Source organism: Syngnathus typhle, linkage group LG14, assembly GCF_033458585.1.
Source record: "Syngnathus typhle isolate RoL2023-S1 ecotype Sweden linkage group LG14, RoL_Styp_1.0, whole genome shotgun sequence".
Taxonomy (NCBI): domain Eukaryota; kingdom Metazoa; phylum Chordata; class Actinopteri; order Syngnathiformes; family Syngnathidae; genus Syngnathus; species Syngnathus typhle.
The window spans coordinates 302,456-323,632 of NC_083751.1; the positions used below are offsets into that span (position 1 = coordinate 302,456).

At 46.7% G+C, this 21,177-nt stretch overlaps 1 protein-coding gene across 4 annotated transcripts; it reads left to right on the forward strand.

The window, feature by feature from the left end:
• Window positions 1-765: 765 nt before the first annotated feature.
• Window positions 766-19,984, forward strand: LOC133167390 (ephrin type-B receptor 1-like). 4 transcript variants are annotated; one of them, XM_061298159.1, is made up of 22 exons: window positions 768-1,686; window positions 4,566-4,630; window positions 5,266-5,556; window positions 5,855-6,073; window positions 6,176-6,356; window positions 7,575-7,730; window positions 8,657-8,919; window positions 9,564-9,639; window positions 10,244-10,368; window positions 11,348-11,399; window positions 11,925-12,043; window positions 12,738-12,903; window positions 13,187-13,292; window positions 13,415-13,476; window positions 13,600-13,797; window positions 14,596-14,843; window positions 15,462-15,529; window positions 15,907-16,054; window positions 16,223-16,372; window positions 17,501-17,697; window positions 17,772-17,930; window positions 18,471-19,984. In XM_061298159.1, the coding sequence occupies exons 1-22, from the start codon at window positions 1,497-1,499 to the stop codon at window positions 18,580-18,582; spliced, it is 3,351 nt and encodes a 1,116-aa protein (XP_061154143.1). In that variant the 5' UTR covers window positions 768-1,496; the 3' UTR covers window positions 18,583-19,984. The 4 variants fall into 4 exon arrangements, with proteins under 4 accessions (XP_061154146.1, XP_061154145.1, XP_061154143.1 ...); XM_061298160.1 differs by lacking the exons at window positions 11,348-11,399; window positions 11,925-12,043 and having other exon boundaries at window positions 769-1,686; XM_061298162.1 differs by lacking the exons at window positions 11,348-11,399; window positions 12,738-12,903; window positions 13,187-13,292; ... (7 more) ...; window positions 17,772-17,930; window positions 18,471-19,984 and having other exon boundaries at window positions 766-1,686; window positions 11,925-12,059.
• The last annotated feature ends 1,193 nt before the right edge of the window (window positions 19,985-21,177 follow it).

A 21,177-nucleotide genomic window follows, 5' to 3' on the forward strand; every position in this document is an offset into this window, starting at 1 on the left:
TGGCCCACACACCAATGAACACCTGCCTTAAATGTTGTCATTGCAAATGTTATCGTTGTCATCAAAAGTGTTACAAAGCACAGAAGAGCAATTTCCTAAAATCCCTGATTTGATTTTGCTGCTATTTCAAAAAACGTCACATTATTCGGCCACTTTCAGTCAGTCGCCAAACGGAGCACTTATGTCACAACCCGAGACCGGACCGAGCGCCAGACATCATAAGGGCGCACCGAAGCGATTCCAAAACAAAAACTCTTTACTAACGACACTCCCTTGGTTCTTTTTCACGGAGCAGAACTACAACACTGAGTGGAACGGGCTCCAAGTTTCTTTATGATGAAGACTTGTGACTGGGTCAACTCAAATGAGCGCTTTATAATTGTTGGAAGATCCACAGTGCACACAGCAAGGTCAAATGTCAAATTGACTTTGCAAGACCAAATAAAAGAAGCAAACAAGTGGAAGTAAAGTCGACTTTTCTGAACTTTAAATTGCGTTGCATTTAAACTGGTTTGAATTGTTATTGAAAAAATACAAACAAGAGAACATTTCTTTTTTTGGTTCAGAATTGATCACCCACTCATTATGATTATGAAGGGCTCCAAAATTGGAAAGAAGTCGAATTGCTTTTCTTCTGTTTGGCCACTTGGCGTCGCTGTGTCCATTGGGTTTGGTGTGGAGGTCAGGCGTCAAAGGGAAGCTGATTGGTTAATGAGCCGCCATCTTCTTCGCTGATAGGCCACAAAAGTGTTGGAGAGGCGGTAATGTCACAAGTGGGAGAGGAGAGGAGAGGAGAAGAGAGGAGAGGAGAATCCTTCCTTCCTTCCTTCCTTCCTTCCTTTTTTCCTTCCTTCCTTTTTTCCTTCCTTCCTTCCTTCCTTCCTTCCTTCCTTCCTTCCTTCCTTCCTTCCTTCCTTCCTTCCTTCCTTCCTTCCTTCCTTCCTTCCTTCCTTCCTTCCTTCCTTCCTTCCTTTTTTCCTTCCTTCCTTTTTTCCTTCCTTCCTTCCTTCCTTCCTTCCTTCCTTCCTTCCTTCCTTCCTTCCTTCCTTCCTTCCTTCCTTCCTTCCTTCCTTCCTTCCTTCCTTCTTTCCTTCCTTCCTTCCTTCCTTCCTTCCTTCCTTCCTTCCTTCCTTCCTTCCTTCCTTCCTTCCTTCCTTCCTTCCTTCCTTCCTTCCTTCCTTCCTTCCTTCCTTCCTTTTTTCCTTCCTTCCTTTTTTCCTTCCTTCCTTTTTTCCTTCCTTCCTTCCTTCCTTCCTTCCTTCCTTCCTTCCTTCCTTCCTTCCTTCCTTCCTTCCTTCCTTCCTTCCTTCCTTCCTTCCTTCCTTCCTTCCTTCCTTCCTTCCTTCCTTCCTTCCTTCCTTCCTTCCTTCCTTCCTTCCTTCCTTCCTTCCTTCCTTCCTTCCTTCCTTCCTTCCTCCCTAGCTCCCTAGCTCCCTAGCTCCCTCCCTCCCTCCCACGCAGCAGCAGCAGCGCATCCCAGCATCCGTCAGCCTTCTATGCACGGCCGTCCGTGCAAGCAAGCAAGCGTTTCTCTCGTTGGCGATGTGCGGAGTCGTCAGCAGTGCATGAGCGGGATATTGCTTGCGACGATGGGAGAGGACTGGCGGATACTCTTTGGAGTCATGCTGCCCACTTTGACGGGCGTTCTTCTGGGCTTCATCACTTCTTCCGTGTGTGCAGTGGAAGGTAGGTAGCAGCGCATTTTCTCTCGTCTGTCAGCAATTTGCAATTACACGCTACTCATTTGACACTTCAACCTATTCCGTTGTAAGATGATGATGTCTCATTTGATTCTGCAAAGTAAAGCAAAGCAGTGACATTGCAACTTTCAGCCCATCATGTTGTTCAATGTTTTTTCAAGCAAGCAGTAATTAGACAAATGTTCCTTTCATTCCCATAATGTTGTTTGTCCCCTCTAATGTGGATGCGCACACTGGTCCCAACACACAGTCTGATGACAGCTTTATGAAACTGTATTTCCTTATAAAGATAAGACTGGGGGGGGGGGAATCGCTGTTTATTTCTTTTGCTTAGGTTGGTGTAAAACTGCAGTGCAGCCTATGATCAGGCAGGCAGGCAGGCAGGCAGGCAGGTAGGCATTGCTCATGGTTTATGTGTTGAAATAAAGTAAGTCCAATACGAGCAAAGCCTAACATGGAATGCACTGAAGCTTTGTCTAATATTAGAGATGCCACCTTGAGATTCAAAAGGAGAATGGTAACCTGCAGCTTCTGTGATGACAAATCAGCCAACATTGCAATTGAAAACGTTATGCTTGTACGACTGGAGAGAACACTGACATTTAAAGTAGTTTACGTTTGTTGATCAAGTCTACCCACAATGCAATTTGTAGCTATCCATTCTAAAAGCTTCATGTTCCAAATTGAAGATGACAACTTCATCCTTTATTGTGAATATGATGTATGGTTGTTGATTTCAAAACGTAATTAAGGCAACGTTGAGTCGAGTAGAGTGGCGGCGGCGGCGGCGGCGGCGGCGGCGGCAGCCTGGAGTGCTGCCATTCATTCAACAGCAACTAGGTCATCTCATACCTTTTGCTGTTTTGCTTTGTTTTTGCTATTTGAGGGAGCTTTCCTTTTCTTGGCCGTCCTACAGATGATTTGGAAACAAACAGTTGACCAAGATTGAAATACGTCATATCAGCATTTTTCCTCCCACACTCTAAATACATAGATGGTTGAGCAAAGTCAAAGTTTGAGTGCGAATGGTGCTTTGTCTGTTTGTGCCCTGCGATTGCTGGCGACCACCGCTGCAGGGTGTTCCTCGCCTGCTGCCCAAAGCTGACACATCCGCCCGCCACCCTGGTGGTGAGGATGAAGATATCACCATTATTTATGACCAACATTTTCAGTTATGGCATTATTGCTAAGAGTAAACCAAGCCATTGCACCACTGTTTATCTGAGGAATTTCTATTTGTTTCATGAGTTGTATGTACGTGTCCTGGTTTCTTCCAGCCATCCCTGGGTGCAGCAGCAGCAGCAGCAGCAGAAGCAGCAGAAGCAGCAGCAGCAGCAGCCGCCCGTGGTTTTTGCTCATCTTCCTGCTGCTGCTGCTGCTGTCTGAAATAAAAGTGTGAGCCAAATCCTCTGTGGTGTTCTAATGATGTGTGTAATGACAGACTCTGGCAAGGCTCCCCCATTAGGGCACATGAAAATGCAGTCGGTATAGGTCTATTTCCGCTCAGCACATCACCGAGTTTGCGTGTGCACGCGGCTTGGAGGAAGAGGTGCCGTGTGGCTGACGGCGCCTTGCTATGCCATTCCACTTGCCTAATAAACACACGCAAGGGCTAAAGTGGCACTTGGTATGCAATCCACCCAACGGGCTCCATTTTGGTCGAAGAAACGAGCCACCCCCGAGTGTCAGGCTTGCACCTTGATGATTCATTCCATACAAAAGAGGAGCTCTGCACGCAATGGCCTATTTCATCCTCTTTTGAACAAGGCAATACGTATTTGGAGCAGTCCCATCCGTGTTCTCCAGGGCCGGGCCGCTTATTAAAAATGATTGATCCGGCTCTGCAATCGGTGGACCCGCCTTCTTTCCAGTATTGCGCCTTTTCAAAGTCTGCTTTCTTGTCAATTTCTTCACATGCCAAGACACACAAAGAAATGGAAACGACCTTCCCACTAGCCCACGCAGATGTGCCCGTGTAACACTTGTGCACAATGGCTGACATTGATTTCAAAGCGCTGATTTGAAGCACCGTGATCAAAAGTTGCAACTTTGATCCTTTCACACTGAAGACCTTGGTGCTTAAGCAAGCCCTGAATTCAGAACCCTCTTTGACAATTGTAGTACTATTTCTTCTGTTGAAATTGTACCGTGAATCAATGGCCCATGAATTTTGTAGAGCAACAACAAAGACCTTAGGAATGAATGGCCAAGGCGAATACCGACAACTGAACGAATAGCAAAGCAGCTGCATTTCTGTCATGGGATGTTTGTTGACAAGACACCAGTGAATGTGCACCGAAGCTACAAATTGGATGGTGACAATTGTTTGTTTGAATAAGCCATTTCTGATAGTGGAATACATTGGGCGCGACAAGCATTTATTTCATTTCCCCAAATGACCTTCATTCTCCAAAAAAAAAGCAGATTCTGCTGTAATTACGCGGGCTCACTGACCAAAAAAAAAGAAAGACCCAAAGTGAAGGGAGGTGGATCAAAGAGACGAGGGAAGTTGGGGAGGCTGTGAGGAGGAAGGGAGATAATGAGAAGCAGGGTGACAGACAGCATGAACAAATGCACGAGCAGGAGGAATCGAGCGAGCCGCTTGTTTGCCTGCGGCCCGCCGCCCGCCTCTCAGTGTGATGTCGTTCTCTCGCCGTGTTTTACTTCCAAAGCTTGCTTGTCGGGGGCTTGGGTGATGCACAACGTACGTATGAGTGCCGTTTGGAAGCAAATGGATTGGCTTCAAAATACTCGAATGGAAAGAGCTTTTTACATGGACAAGGGGATACGGTGGATTTTGCTCGGATGATACGGATACGTATTTATTCCTAATGGGCCTTTCTGTCCTTATTTGTTGTCTTCCAGATACAGTGATGGATACAAGGACAGCAACAGCTGAACTGGGCTGGATATCATTCCCTGCCAATGGAGTATGAGCATTTTGGCTTTCTTTGGCAGATGGATACGTGAGCATGAGTGCGCTTGTGTGCTGAACGCAGGCTGAATCGTTTGAATACACTTTAGAATGATCTAACATTGAGATGAAACAGGATTAACACGATTGCAATCATGCCAAAAGACAGGTCAATGTCCGAAAAAAAACCACTCGCAATAATCGTTTGGAGGATCCCGATATTGACACGACAAATATAGCTGTTGATTCATCGTCAAACAATCCAATATTTCAATGGAGTGGGGTCAGATGAAAATATCAAAAAGTGCAACCTACAGACACACGGCTTTTGGATTTCTACTATATGAAATCTTGGCACTAGGGAACCACCAGAGGCAGGCTGTTTTTTTTTCCCCCCAAATATATGAATAATAAATCCATACCGAATGGGGAGTCGGCGGGCGGCACGCTGGATCGCAGCCTCCCTGTGTGTCGCTGTTAATAGCTGCACAACCCGGTGCAGCGCCGAGCAGCAAGACAAAATATGCAGATGAAGAGAACTGGCTTCAATCTAGAGCAAGTTTGAGTCAAGTGGCTAAGCATTTTGCTTCTCCCATCTGCCTGCTCCCATTTTGCCATCCATCCATCCATTATTCCATCCATCCATCCCAGTGGGAGGAGGTGAGCGGCTACGACGAGAACCTCAACACCATCAGGACGTATCAAGTGTGCAATGTGTTTGAGGCCAGCCAGAACAACTGGCTCCTCACCACCTACATTGACAGAAGGGCGGCGCTGAGAATCTACGTGGAGATCCGCTTCACTGTACGAGACTGCGCCTCCATCCCCAGTGTCCTTGGCTCCTGCAAAGAGACGTTCAACCTCTACTATTTGGAAACAGACAGGGCCGTGTCAGAGGCCGTCCGAGGGGTGGAATATTGGGCCAATGCCCCCTTTCTCAAGGTAAGCTATTTCAAAGCTTACGGCGGAGGGCCGGAAGCTGAGCTGTCTCTTGTTTTATGTACACTGAGTGTTTACAAAATGACAATAAAGTCTGTCTAAGTCTTCACCACACCACGCTCGCTTTTGAAGTGACGCGTCGCTTGGGAAGCCCTAACCCATGCGGCTAAAAGCTCATGCAAATAACAACGCAAGTGCTCCAAAAAGTCCAAGTCTGCTTTATTGTCAATTTCTTCACATGCCAAGACACACAAAGATGGGATCTTACTGCTTTTCCTGCTCGTGTCTTCCGCTACAATAGGTGGACACCATCGCAGCAGATGAGAGTTTCTCCCAAGTGGATTTTGGCGGCAGGTTAATGAAGGTGAACACAGAAGTTCGGAGTTTTGGCCCACTGTCCAAAGGAAAAGGCTTCCATTTGGCTTTCCAGGATCTGGGAGCTTGTATGTCCCTTCTTGCTGTCCGGGTTTTCTACAAAAAATGCCCCAGCATCGTTCAGAACTTTGCTTACTTTCCAGAGGTACGGAACGCACCCGGTTGCTCTTTGGAATTGTCTTTGGTTGACATCCTTTGGAGAACTGTGTTTTCACCGTTTTTTATTTATTTCTTTTTTTACGTGCAGACGCTGACCGGAGCAGAATCCACGTCGCTTGTCATTGCTCGAGGAAGCTGCGTCCCCAATGCAGAGGAAGTGGATGTGCCCATCAAACTTTACTGTAACGGCGATGGCGAGTGGATGGTACCCATTGGCAGCTGTAGCTGTAAGGCGGGTTATGAACCAGACAGTGACAACTTGTGCAGAGGTGAATCTTTCTTTTGATTGGATAGCTCCCAAATGTGCCTGGAAAAAATGGGAGGGAGGTCAATTCCTTGCGCCTTTCTACGCTTGGTAAAGGGGATTCTGATTGGGATTCTAAACAGGACAGGGAACGCATGTCCACTCCCCACAAAGATGATATTTCCTCCCAAGGCTTTGAAGCAGACGTGCTAACAAGCACGCTAGCACCGACAGTATTATCTTTGAAGTCGCTGCTTGCTCCATTAAGCATCATCAGTGATGCATGCGCCTCTCAAGGCTGGCGGCGGCGGCGGAGAGCAGAGGAGAGTCATTTCAATATGAACGCTCCCCCGAAAATCCAGTTTTTCTGCTTATGAATGAATAATCACAAGCGCAGACACATTCTCAGATGTATTTTTGCTGAAGGAAGTAAGCCACCCCACCCCACCCCAGCGCAGCCTTGGCACCGAAATACTCGTCATCCTCTTGTGTTTCTCATTTGCACTGCCTTTTTATCTGCCCTCTTTCCCCATTTCCTCCTTCAAGGAGTTCCCCTCATTTTCTTTTGAGACTAATCCATTGTGTGTGTGTGTGTTTGTGCACATTTCTCTTAGTGTGTGTTCCTGTACATGTGTGGTGAAATGCTAAGTGAGTCTTTTTCATCCCATACTAATTAGGAAAGTGCAAATGACTTCTGTACCAACCACGAGAGATCTCGTAGGACAGTAAGCAAAAGGGAAAGTGGTAGATAACAGAAGCATTTTAAGGTCTCGTGTGAAGAATGAATCGGTCAAAGTCACTAAGCTGAATCAGTCAGTTGGTCAAAGTCACTAAAGCTGCCGTAATTCCTCACTCAGGGGTTTGCATGAAGCGCCACTCACTTTTGCTCAAATGCACTGATGAGCGAGGTTACCGTCGTGGCTTTTGCTTCATCTTCTTTTTCTATGACGCCATATTGATCCTGGCGCAGGCAGACCGATAGAGCAAATGCGCTAGGTTAGGCGTTTCACAATTTACGCAACAAGATTGTACTGACTCTAACAGAGAGGTGAAGCGCTTTCCAACTGGCCACATTCCTTTCCACTTGGTTGTCCGTTTCATGGGATACTTTGGTAAATACATCGAAAAGAGCAAAAGAAAAAGCAAAGGCTGCCGCGACATAGTTGGAGTACATAGTTGGACTTACAAACTGCTGTTTGCCAACTTTGTCGATTTCATCTCACCATTTCCAATTTGCCGGCAGCTTGTCCGCAGGGCACCTTTAAATCATCCCAGGGGCCCGGATTATGTCAGCAATGTCCGCTCAACAGCCGCTCCACCATCGAAGCGGCCTCCCTTTGCGCTTGTCGCAATGGCTACTATCGGGGCGATATGGACAAGCCGCACGACCTGTGCACCAGTAAGTCTCTCTCTCTCCGCGGTACCGGCTCATCCCACGTCTTACTAAATTTGAAAACAATGGAAAATATCCCAATGACCTCATGTGCAAAAAAAGAAACACATTTCAAATCAGCATCCAAAATGTATGAAGGGACATTTCAAGAGGCCATGTGTGATTAAAATGTGCACGTCCCATTCCACTGGCCTTTCATTGAAGTGAATATGTGTGGCTGCATTGCTGTGCAAGACGAGGAGCAGCCTTGGAAAGGCACTCTCTATCGCAGCTCCGCTGAGACGTGGTGGAAGTAGGTTGAGACGTGAATCATTTCAGTCTGTCTCTGCAGCCAGTCACATTGTGCTCTCCTCCAGCTTCCAACACTTGCGTATGAGGGCGTGCGTGCAGGATGGAAGTCGATGTGTGTGTGTGTGTATATATATATAGATATATAGATATATATCTATATATATCTATATAGATATATTGGGATTCTGCAGCCCAAATGCCTTTTGTAGCCCATTGACAATGCAAAGAATGGGCAATTTGTTCAGATGTGCACGTCCTCGCTGACCTAGATAGCACTCCATGGTTTTTCAGGAATTTCAAAGCCGGTTCATGGACAGTTCACTTTCACTGCTGAACTCCTTGGCCGTTGGAAAAGTCAAATTCCAGACTGAGGAAAGAAACGATGGCGCATTCTGCTGTCCCCTTCCCCTGGTTTCACTTGCATGCAAATGATTTGAGTCAGCAAGTTGGTCAAATGACCTCATTTGGCCTAAATGTGAGTCTTCTCACGCACTAACATATCTGACATACAGCTCATCGACTGGGCAGCCAGCCAGCCAGCCAGGCAGCCAGGCAGCATGCGCATAAATGGATGCTCATGGAAGAAAAAATCTGGTTTCCAACGATTTTTTTTTTTCTTCCCAATCTTGCTCCTTCTCCAGGCGTCCCTTCAGGTCCTCGTAACTTGGTCTCGGTCGTTAACCAGACGTGGGTGCAACTGGAGTGGCAGCCGCCGCGCGACGTGGGTCATCGCCAAGACTTGACCTACAACGTGTTGTGCCAGCGCTGTCACAGTCGCGAGCGACGGCTGTGTCAGCCGTGTGACGACAGCGTGGCCTACGTTCCGGCTCGGAGGGGCTTAAAAGGAACCAAGGTGGAAATCAGCAAGCTGCGAGCCCACACCTCGTACGTCTTTGACATCGAGGTTTGTTTCGTGGCACCATGTAGCAAGACATCAAGCCTTTAATACAGCAAGCAGTGTATTCGATAATTGTCACGCCTGTGTCAGAGCGCGCTGGGCCGGCCGGCCGGTTGGCCGGCCTCAGCCGCACCCCTTCCTTCGTCACCGTCATGTCTGTCACCTGCTCCGTCTCGTGGTCTCATGTATTTAAACCCTGGCCGTCGGCGTGTTCCTACTTGTCGGTGTCTACTGTTGTGTTCCGTCCCTGTCCGCGCCCAGTGTTCCTGTCGTCTGGTATTCCCTCGCTCTGTCTGGAGGCTCACGGTCAGAATTGTCCAAGTGGACTTCGGTCGGTCGGTCGGTCTGTCTGTTTGCTGGCCGTGAGTCTCTCTCCCGTCTGTGTCTTGGGACTATCTCCCAACCAACCAACCAACCAACCTGCCTTCCTTCCTTCCTTCCTTCTTTTCCCTTCAATGAATCCTGGTTCAAGCTGCATTTGGTCGCCCTGGCTCAAAACATTTCTGACAATAATGGCGTAAATGGTAAACGTGCTGTTAGTTTAATTGTACAAAGCTGAGTTTTGTTATTTATTTCAAGCAAAATGATGCACTAGAGTGCTTGGATTGGAAAATGTGTTTATCATGTTCTACCCCATTGCTATTCTACAGGCAGTAAATGGAGTTTCCAATAAGAGCCCTCATCCCGCCCATCAGGTGTCAATCAACATTACAACCAATCAAGCTGGTGAGTGCAAAAGCATTGTGTGTGTGTGCGTGTGTGTGGCCATCTGTGGGGTGTGTGTAATCATACCCTGGGGCAATGTGGATTATGCGCGTAAGGGATGGCTGAGGGGGGGATTGGAATGGAGCTGCAGCCTTTTAATTCATAAAACATGTTCTGGCAGCTTTCATTGTGCCTTCACTGCCTTCCTCTTAGTTCTTGTTCTCTTTGACGCCTGCCTGGCCCTACCCTCCTTCTCACAGTCAGCCATCAAGCCTTTATTGAGACAGACTGGAGTCAATTTCAAATGAAATGTTCTGGCAGCTCATCTCCACTATCCCAGGCTCATTCTTTCTCAATAAGTAATTGTTAGAATGTTTTTGTTTTTTTTTTTAATTGCCTTTGTTTCTCATGCACACACAGCCAGCCACGAGGTGTTTCTATTCCATGTCATGCAACGTAAAAATCCCAGCAACAAAAGCATAAACATGAATATTACACCATGGCCAAGAGCCAGTGGCTGGCTCTTAAAAGCAGGATCTGGCTTCCCCATTAGTGGCAAGCGCAGAACATCTTGGTTGAGGTCTTTGCATCATTGTTGTGTGCACTTGTGCGTGCATTTGAACAGCTCCCTCCGCGGTACACACAATGCACCAAGTGAGCTCAACCTGCCGCAGTTTCTCCTTGTCGTGGCCGCCCCCTGAACAGCCCAATGGAATCATCCTGGACTACGAGATCCGATACTATGATCAGGTATGTCCGTACCGCTCACTCCTGCCGATCCGTTACAATCAATCAAATGGGGACAAGCAAAAGACCCAAACGCAGCTGGCTCATTTGAACTTGCCATCATGTCATTGCTGAAACAAATAAGCCGTCACTCCTCTACTGGCATGTAGAGAAAAAAAACAAATAACTTTGAATACGCTCATTGACGATTATATGACTCGCTGTGCGTAAGGGCTCCTCTTATCTCTTGTCGGAGCTCTGACAACATACTACGTCGTGATCAGATGTATACAGTCTGTCTGTCTGTCTGTCATATTTGGCTAGTATTTAGTTCATTATCATTAGCTGATATTTGATGGCTTCAGTATGCAGTGCCAAAGTGTAATATGAACTCGGCTATTGGAGCTAAAAGGGAATGCTTCTTCAAGTGATGGATTGCATTTGATTATGGCTCTCTTCATAGATTTGAATTTCATTAAGAAAGCCACACACAGTTAGGAACATATTGAGCTGCTTGCTTGGATGTCTTCTCACTTTCATGTGCACAAGCTGAAAGGGATGTGATTGAATGTGTTCAAGATGCACTCCAGGAAGCAAAGCTGGCATGACCTCCATCTTCCAAAGTGCACAAGCATTTAGGCTTCAAGCAAAATAAGAATGAACCAAGGCATGCTACGTTAGTTGTGGAAAGGACCTTTGAGGTGGCTCTGAAGAAGCAAAACACTCAAACAAAAGAAATCCACACGACCGTAAACAGGCAATATGGAGTGGTCAAACGTTTGTGCTTGATTTCATTTCATACGTTTAATGAGGTAAGACGTTAGAACCAAATGTTCCTACTGCCAACAAAGCGGATCAATTTGAAAAAAAAAGCAAGAGAAACTAGCGGCAAGCTGTCAAAAGCACGGTTGAATGTTTAATTATCGTTTGACTGGCTGCTTGTTCTTTTTCAATTCATTGATGACAATGTCATTTCTCTCTTCTCCATTTCCACCTGGTCAAGCCCTCCTTACTTCCTCATCCGTTCGCCGTCACTCTTGGAGATAACGAACGAGGTTTGAATTCCACAAATGTAATATGGCACAGAGTGGAAGGATTCTTTTTTTCCCTCTTGCTTATCTCTGGGTACCAGACCTTCCATCCCAGATGGGGGCCAGCCTAACCTTGCAGCCCCCCCCTCACATGAAGACCCAATTTCTGTGGTCACTTCCAATTTTGTAATTGTTAATTTTTCACAGATAAACCTTTATCGGCAAGCATATGCCCTCATTTTTCATTTGTATCCGCTTCCGTTTGGAAGGAATTCTTTGCTCAATTATGTCATGCGTAAAGACAAGCTGGAACAATAAAGGCTTCCATGTATTGTTGTTTTTCTGGCACTGGTCGTCATTTATATTGGAGCCGGAATTGCTTTGAGCTCATTCTACATCCCCAAGGCTTATTTTGTTGATATTCTCTTTTTCCCTCCGTCTTCTCGGCCTTTTGTATTCATCCGGTATGATCTCCACCCCCATCTTTCTTGCCATCGTGACATCATCTCTATCATCTTTTCCCCTTTTTCGAATTCCTCACCAAAATAGTGAGCCTACTTGGAAGCAGAGCGCTAGCGTGGGGTCGGTCTAGTTGGGTTCGAACCGACTCGCCCTGGGCGCTGGCTTCTGATATGTTATCAACAAGATGGGCGCTAATGGAAACCGAGGTTTTTCAGATAAACGTGTCCATATGGACTCTTTGGAATTCTATCTTGAATATCAAACTGGAGAAAAGGGCCACAGCAATATTTGTGGAGCGGGCTCCAATTGGATTTTCAAATAGACAAATGAGGTGTATCCTGGAGGACCGTTGTGATGGCTTGCAAATGATTCGAAAACAACCACGAATAGCTCTATCAAAGGAAAAAAAAAAAAAAGAGGTGCACACATCGAAGATGAACATTCCATGCAAATGAGGTCAAAGACTGCTACTAAGGGAGTTTTTGAAATATCTGAATATCACTTTCCAAAGCAGAAATTCTGAATCCCAGTTATCAGCTGTACTAGCATGTGCAGGCAAGCTGCTTTGGCAAGGCTACCATTTAGCAATTTGTCACGCAGAGTCTCTGCTCTTTGCAGATACATACATACATGCATACATACATACGTTCCAGGCCAGGACATACGCCAAAGCATGAAGGCCATGATGGGATGGGATGGGATGGGATGGGATGGGATGGAAGGTTCAGCCAATATCCTTCCTTCCTTCCTTCCTTCCTTCCTTCCTTCCTTCCTTCCTTCCTTCCTTCCTTCCTTCCTTCCTTCCTTCCTTCCTTCCTTCCTTCCTTCCTTCCTTCCTTCCTTCCTTCCTTCCTTCCTTCCTTCCTTCCTTCCTTCCTTCCTTCCTTCCTTCCTCTGCAGTCTCAACCGTCAGAGTCCAACAGTTCGCTAGTTTGGAGCCGGACCCCCGGTGTGATTCTGGAGGGGCTGAGGCCGGGTACCGGCTACGTGGTCAAGGTCAGGGCTCGCACCGTGGCCGGCTACGGAGCCTACAGTAAAGAGATGCTCTTCCAAACGCTCCCTGATGGTAAGTGGATGGATGGAGGGATGGATGGATGGAGGGATGGATGGATGGATGGATGGGTGTGCTGCTCAAGTGCTGTGGAGGTGTGTGCCTACCCGCGTGCGGAGGAGGAGGGAGTGGGATATGCATGCACAATCATGGCACATGAGAGCTTTGGCCAGATTGAAAATCAGTCTGCAAATGTGTCAATTTACCTAACCAACATTCTTTATTCATACATATTAATATTAGGGTTCCAACAATTCAGTGCAACGATTGAATGAACCCCATTTGGATATTTTTGCAGAGGAGTTCAAGTCAGACCTTGGACAGCAGCTCTCCTTGATTGCAGGCTCCTTAGTAGGCGGAGTTTGTATCGTTTCTCTGGTAGCCATCGTCATCATATGTACCAGGTGATTCACCCCTAAAACCAAATGCACTTTGCCACGCCATTGGCCTGCCTGCCTGCCTGCCAGTTGAAAAGATTTGCACACCTTCCCACGTTGCGTCCATTCCTAAATGTTTTTTCCTCTAGGAGAAGGCAGTTGAAAGAAAGTGCCTTTGGTGACAAGCTGCAGCAGTACAATGCTGAGGGAGGTAGGAGCCATCGCACTTTTTTTCTATCATATCACGAAGCTGTTTGATGATATGGACGCTTTTTTTGTTTTTCTTTAGTTTCTTTCTCAAGTGTAAAGCTGTGCTTCTCCTTTGTGTCATTAGAGGTGGGGCTGAGAAGTGACATGTTTAGTGGTCCTACCCCCACGGTGACCTTCCCCACCATGTCTGATGGTCACAGTTCACCGGGGGTCAAGATATACATTGACCCTTTCACCTACGAAGACCCCAACGAGGCTGTTCGGGAGTTTGCCAAGGAAATTGATCCCTCGTGTGTCAAGATAGAGGAAGTCATCGGTTCGGGTAAGCACGCTGCGCAGACCTGAACCGACCGAGTTGGTTAACGCGAGCACCAACGCCGAGTGTCGTATTTGTTTTCTTCTTCTTCAACGACTCGTGCCTTAATATTGGCGAGTTCCACCGCGTACATACAGTCTTCCCAATATATATTCCGAGGCCACATTGGCAACGCTGGTTGCACCTTCCAAGAGACAGCCTGTCACTTGAAACAGCAGATAAGACTCGACTAAATAAAGCAATTTTACATGTCAGTGAGCACGAGGCGGGAGGGAACAAGCCATTCCAATTATTTTGCTGTGCTTTGAAGTCGAGAAAATTTGCTTTCATTTATGCTGGAACATCCAGCAAAGGATAACAGGTTGTGTTAATGCTGCTGCTGCTGCTGCTGCTGCTGTGGAAAATTGCGGTTGATGTGTTGCATAAAATTGTACTTTTGTATTTCAGTAAAGCGAATGTTTGGGTGGTGCTCACTCTAACTTATTTTGCAAGAACCACACAGGATTCTGCAAACCCTAACAGTGAAACTTTGACAAACGGAGCAAATAAAATTCCAATCAAAACCTTAATCCTCTCAGGGAGCTAGCATGTATGGACAAATGTAAACATGCAATCATCCTCCTTTGCCAATGAGTCAACACATTTGTGCTCAGCCCTACTAATTCCAGCACTTTATATCAGCCATTGAGCATACGCGTGCGTGATAAAGCTGACTCTGACTCTGACTTTTAAGAATTGGGCCACAATCCAAAACGATATTCTCTGTAACAAAAAACAAACCCAACCACCTTTATTGTCTTCCAGGAGAATTTGGAGAGGTGTACAAAGGGCGACTAAAGCCTGTGGGCAAAAGAGAAATTCCTGTTGCCATTAAAACTCTGAAGGTGGGCTACTCTGAGAGGCAGCGGCGGGACTTCCTGTCTGAGGCCTCCATCATGGGCCAGTTTGACCAACCAAACATCATCAGGCTGGAAGGGGTGGTCACCAAGAGTAGGCCCACCATGATCATCACAGAATTCATGGAAAATGGAGCTCTTGACTCATTTCTCAGAGTAAGTCACATGCATTTACAAGTACAAGTTTGAATGCAGCCAATCATTAGTATTGCTATCATGAGTAAGGTCTGTGCAATAGACTCATTGATTGATTTTCTGGGTCAAAGAAACTTAGGCACAAAGAAATCCACACATATTGAGGAACAGATGGCCAAGGAAGACCTTAGCTGCTTTTCCAGAAAAAGACAAAAGAGAGAAATAAGCTCCTGCTCTGTTCTTCCTGCCAGCACGCCGGCCGGCCGGCCGGCCGCCCGCCCGTCTGTCCGGTCGTCAGTCCATCCGTTTGATCCCCTTTCTAGGCACTGCTAAAAACCGAAAGAAAACTATTTGATGCTCAGTCCTCACACTGTGATCTCTTTTGACTCGCCGTTCGTCTATTGACACATTCACTAGCTCCAAGGCTTTGTGTGGTGGGTGTGGAGGTGCGCCACGTTGTCTCGTCAGGTTTTTGGGTTTGGTTCCCCTTTTGTTGTGCATATGATGGCAAGCCGTTGCTCCTTTTGCACCACCAACCTGCTGCTGACTTTTGCTTCAATGTACTTGTTAGGCACGCTGAGTGTTTTCACCTGTCAGACCTTCTATAATACCGGTGTCTCGCTGTGTGTGCTCTTGCAGCAAAACGACGGGCAATTCCCAGTCATCCAGCTGGTCGGTATGCTGAGAGGCATCGCTTCTGGAATGAGGTATGCACACGCATTTAGGCCTTTCTGCTATTGCAAGCCATTCCAGATGAAAGCTTCTGCTTTCTTTCTTTTTTGAAATGATTTGGTTGTTCTGTCGAATGTCATTTCTGATGTGGGGATCAAAGATGCATACATCATTTGTTGTGCACACATCAGCAAAGTCAAACAGGCAGTTGCAGCATCCGTAAGAACGCCCCGTAATCCTCTCTACTCAGTCAGTCGGACGTACGGACGTACGTAGTGGTTGGCGAGCCTTAAATCCCATTCCCATTTCAGGCAAAGATGAGACGGAAATGAAAACACACCAAATCCCATGTCACTTTTACAGCGAGCGGGAGATTCCTAATCAATCACGTGGCTCGCTCGCTCGCTCGCAGGTACCTGGCCGAGATGAGTTACGTTCACAGAGACCTGGCGGCTCGCAACATCCTGGTTAACAGCAACCTGGTGTGTAAGGTGTCTGACTTTGGCTTGTCTCGTTATCTGGAGGAAGATACTTCGGATCCCACATATACGAGTTCACTGGTGAGCGCGTGCATGCATGCACACACACACGCTTACACAGTCTACATTGATGACTGTATGATGTGCTCTGTGTTGCCTTCTTCTTCTTCTTCTTCTACCACCTCTTGTCATTTGGAAATGGCTCCGACTTAAAAGCGAAATAGACTTGACCTGTATGGCACTTTTCAGGGGGGGAAGATCCCGGTGCGGTGGACGGCCCCAGAGGCAATCGCCTATCGGAAGTTCACGTCGGCTTCAGATGTTTGGAGCTACGGGATCGTCACCTGGGAGGTCATGTCGTATGGCGAAAGGCCTTACTGGGATATGAGTAACCAAGACGTAAGTTGCAACGTGGCCTCTTCTATTCTGTCCTGCCTGGAGCAATGCAACGAACGCTACAGTCGAGCTGTGACAGAGACACAGGCCTTTTTATCATGGCAAAGGCAGCGCATAATGATGAGGAAAAGATGTGCTAGCGCTGCAGCTAACGAGCCTATTAAGTATGCATGAACCTCCTGAATCGCTGCACAAGTCGCACACGCACGCACGCACACACACACAGCACGCACGTATATGTGCAGCTCGTGCCGCAAAATATTTCCAAACTGAAGGGACAGGATTGAAATTGTCAGTGGGGTTAGCACAGGTGCTGTGTTCAGCATGAATTAATCATGAATCCACAGACCTGTGATGTTGCCACTTTGAGTGAGTGACAGCAATGCGTCGAGTGATTTTTTTATTTTTTTTATTTTTGGGTAACACAAAGCTTAAGAAATGTGTCAGGGTCACTCGGAGTTCACCTTGAGCGCAAATTCCCGCCGCAGTCGTGCCGCGCCGTGCCGTGGCGTTCGGTCGTCTTCCGAGTATTTTGACGCCGGCTTCTGACTTCACATGATGAATTTTAAGCAGTCTGACTTGTGCTTTTTTAAAAGGCAGCTCAAAAGCTTCCAGGCAAATGCTATCGAAGAGCCTCGGAGTAGGCGGATGGAGATAAAAGTCGCTTTTCCAGCTCAATGTTTTCACTAGGAGACGACAGTACGCAAATACGTACGCATCTTGTATTGTTGTTTCAAATCTGGAAGCGTCCATTCAACGCTACAGTACCTGCTCGACATCAGGCACCACAGCAGGCCGAGATGAATGTTTCTTTTCATTTGCTCTGTGGTTGCAAACAGTATAGCAGCATGGAAATGGAAATATCTGAACTCATCTGCATTTCTTAATAAACACTTTGGAGCAAGTCGAACAAAAGTGTAATGAACAATTGAATTTGAATCGTGTCTTTTGATTTTCCATGACTAGCCAGCCCTCGCAGCTTAATGAAGCTTCTTCCTATTTGCTCCATGAAGCAGCGGTTGTATTTTTTCGCTCCTCTCGATGCCACTGTAAGAAATGCTACTTAGTCAGTGTCGTCAAATTGCATGATTGGGAGGATGCACTGACTAAGCTACTGTGAAAATGTCCCAGGTGATTAATGCCATCGAGCAGGACTTCCGCCTGCCGGCTCCCATGGATTGTCCGACGGTTCTCCACCAGCTGATGCTTGACTGCTGGCAAAAAGACAGGAACGCTCGACCAAAGTTCCCGGACGTTGTCAACATGTTGGACAAAATGATCCGCAACCCCGCATCCCTGAAAGCCGCCAGCAACAATGTTGCGCCCGGGTGAGTGAGGGCAAATGTCAAAGCATTGAAATGGCAGCATTTTCTTCCACCTTGACATCTCTCCTCTTGGCCAGTCCTTCCCATCATCCTTTGTTAGACGGCGGTGCTCCAGATCTGAGCCGCTTGAACTCTGTGGAGGAGTGGCTGGCTGCACTGAAGATGAGCCAGTACAGAGAGTCCTTCTTTGGATCGGGCTTCACCTCCTTGCCGCTCGTCACTCAAATCACGGCCGAGTACGTCTTTCTTCTCTTTTCTGCGCCCTCTCGGCATGCGTCAAGCAAGCGTGCATCTTGTTAGCTGGAGATCTGGCAGGGAGGGAGGGAGGGAGGGAGGGAGGGAGGGATGTAGGCTCCTGGCTGGCTGCTCCGTGCGTGCATCTGTCTGCCATTCAGCGCCGTCTTTCCCTTGCCTGCCTGCCTGGCTGGCTGGCTGGCTGGCTGGCTGGCTGGCTGGCTGGCTGGCTGGCTGGCTGGCTGGCTGGCTGGCTGGCTGGCTGGCTGGCTGCTCCCTTTTGTTATCAGGGTGCAAATGAATGGCTCTATTTTCCAACTAATGATTAGTCCTTTGGGTTCCAGCAGCGCTATTTTCCATTGTTTGTGCTCGTATTCCATATGTTTACTTGGGCTGCTGTTTGCAGTTTCTTCCAGTGTATTTGCAAACGTGCAATAGAATACGAAAAAACGTTCTGTGTAACGCATTGCAGTTGCTCTTCTTGCTGATGAGCTATTTCTGAGACTGACAACGTAAGCTCACACTTCTTTTTGTGTTGTCAGAGACCTCCAAAGGATCGGGGTATCTCTTGCCGGACATCAGAAGAAAATCCTGAAAAGTGTTCAGTCGCTGAGGCGCCACATGGATGAGCAGTCTCCTACTGAATCTGTTTAATGGCCAATGTTTTTTGGTAAGGGCGGTGTGCTCTACTTTTGCACGTGTACATGCCATGCCATGCCATCCCTTCCCCTCCCTTCCCTTCCTCTTCCTCGCCAACGCGGTCCAGACTCTGCTCTGCTCTTCTCTACTGGCTTCCGTTTCAACGCAATGTCTCGATGGAAGTGATTCAATGCACATTTGCAGGGTCAGCAGCTCTTCAAGTGGTTCAAAAGGCATGTGGTCTTTCCAAGCCCTGCTCTGCTCTGCTCTGCTCTGCTCTGACCTGCATAAAAGCCCGTTTCCATTGTGATTCAAGGACAGACAGCGCCACTTTAAGTAGCCATTGTACAAAGATGCTAGGGAGGGGGAAATAGGGATCTCCAAAGAATAACCAGTGGTGTCAACCTAAAACTGTCCAAAAAGCACATGAAATGGTTCTTGTGTCAAAAGACCAAAAGTGAGAACCCATGATGAAGTGAGACTGTGACCAGCTTCTTTCTCTTCATGTTGAAGAATGTCTACCTATTATGATATGGGCTGTTTATCTGCCAATTTGTTTTAGGACTGGGATTACTGTTTTTCACAATGAGCGGCGGCTGTGTTTACATGAACAACCAAGTTTGACGTACATTTCCTGCTCTCTCCTTTTGATAATGAAAAGAGGAGATCACAGCTTCCATGCAATGGCTGGCCTACTTGAAGAATTCAGTCAGAGTGCTGTTGTTCAAATCAGCACAAATATCCTCGGAAGCCCAGACACTATGGGAAAGACGCATTCAATACAAGATTTATTTATTTATTTTTATTTTTTTGGACATGCACAAGAGCAACAGACAGGCCACAGTATACAACTCATGTATTCAAATGAGGTCTTCCTGTTGTGCACAAAATGCAGTCGATGGCAAAGTCTCATTCCGTTCAGCTGCAATAGCGACACTCGACAGGAGCTCAGTCATTTCTTTAGCACCTGAACATGTCACATGCGCAAATCAAGTGACTTTTGTACTTTGTGTGGATGATGATGATGATGAAACCTTTGGATGAGTCGGATTGTTCTACTCACTGCTCATCCCATGGGACATTTGTGAGCGATGGATGGATGGATGGATGGATGGATGGATGGATGGATGGATGGATGGATGGATGGATGGATGGATGCAGTTATTTCATGTCAATAACTCGAGCCAACATTCAAGCATCGCGTGCCATTGCCAATAACACTGTACTATAATGGCACACTCGTGTATATTATGATGCCGGCGTGTAAATGGGTGTATTATACATACTTTGTGTACTGTTCAGTGTACCTAAAACATGTTTGGTGAGTGCAGGTTTGTAGATGTTATCTTTTTGGAACCAATACACTTGTAATGCATTGTTGATCAATAAAGTCAATCAAGCTGTCTTTTTCAACAAACTGAGTGGGACAAGACTGCATTCATTTTTTTGTCTGGCATAACAATAATGACTTAACCTTAACCCAATTCCAGATGCATCATGTTCAGTGCCTTTCAAGAAGAAAACATCCGATGACAAACGAATGCGTGTGTGCGTGGCGTTGCAGGCCTTGGCTCGAAATCGAATGACTGACGGCGTAAAGCAAAGCCTGTTCAGGCGTGTTTGTGATGACAACATAAAGCATGCTGCATGACCTCATCAAGGAGAGGGGGGGGGGCAAAACAAATCAATGATACAGGAGGAGAAGGAAGCACTTGCGTTTTGTCTTCACCACTATCACAGGCTATTTTTTGTCCATCGACAGTTTCTCCAGAAAGTCCCTAGATGAATAATTAACAGCCTTGTTTCTGACCGCGCTCTACAGTTTTCTTTTGGGGCATCATTACTGGTGAAGACAAGAGGAGAGGAGCGTTGTCTCAGTCTGTCTCTCTTTTCATGTCACCGCTTGGCTTCACCTCTCGAGTCCCACACAGAACTCTCTGCAGGCTGATCTATTATTGAGCAGCAGTCAGAAGCTGCTATCTCCCTCGCTCTCGCTCTCGCTCTCTCTCTCTCTCTCTCTCTCTCAACCAGCATGGTCAAATAAATATGACACTACAGTACTGGCTGGAGAGACTTGCACACATTTGAACAAAAGCGGCTTAAAGGCATGTCAAGTCGTCTTTACAGCAATATGTTTTATCCTAGACACAGGCTGCATTGTGATTAATATTGCATTTGTGGAATAAGAAGGAAAAAAAAAACCAAATCCTGCACTAACAGCTTAAAGGGGATGTCAAGTCCAAAAGTTTCCATGCTCCATGAGCCTCCACTATTGAGTAATATTGCATTTGTGGAATAAGAAAGAAGGCGCAAAATCCAGCCCCTTTTTATCCATCTCAATATTTGCCGTCAAGGTTGGACCTCATCAATGTATTCTTAATTGTATTTGAATGGTCAAAGGTCAGATGATCTTTGCTTCATCTCCATTTCCGATCCTCTCATCTTCCCTTGCAGTCCTTCCACCTTGTTTTTTTTTTTCTTCCTTGCAGCACAAGCAAGCCCCTAGCTAGCTTTCCTGCCTACTGTTGTTCTTTCTTCCCTCAAGTCTATATTTAGTTCTTGTAGAATAGAGGGGCCTGTGCTTGTATGGTCTTCCTTTGGTGTCCTCAT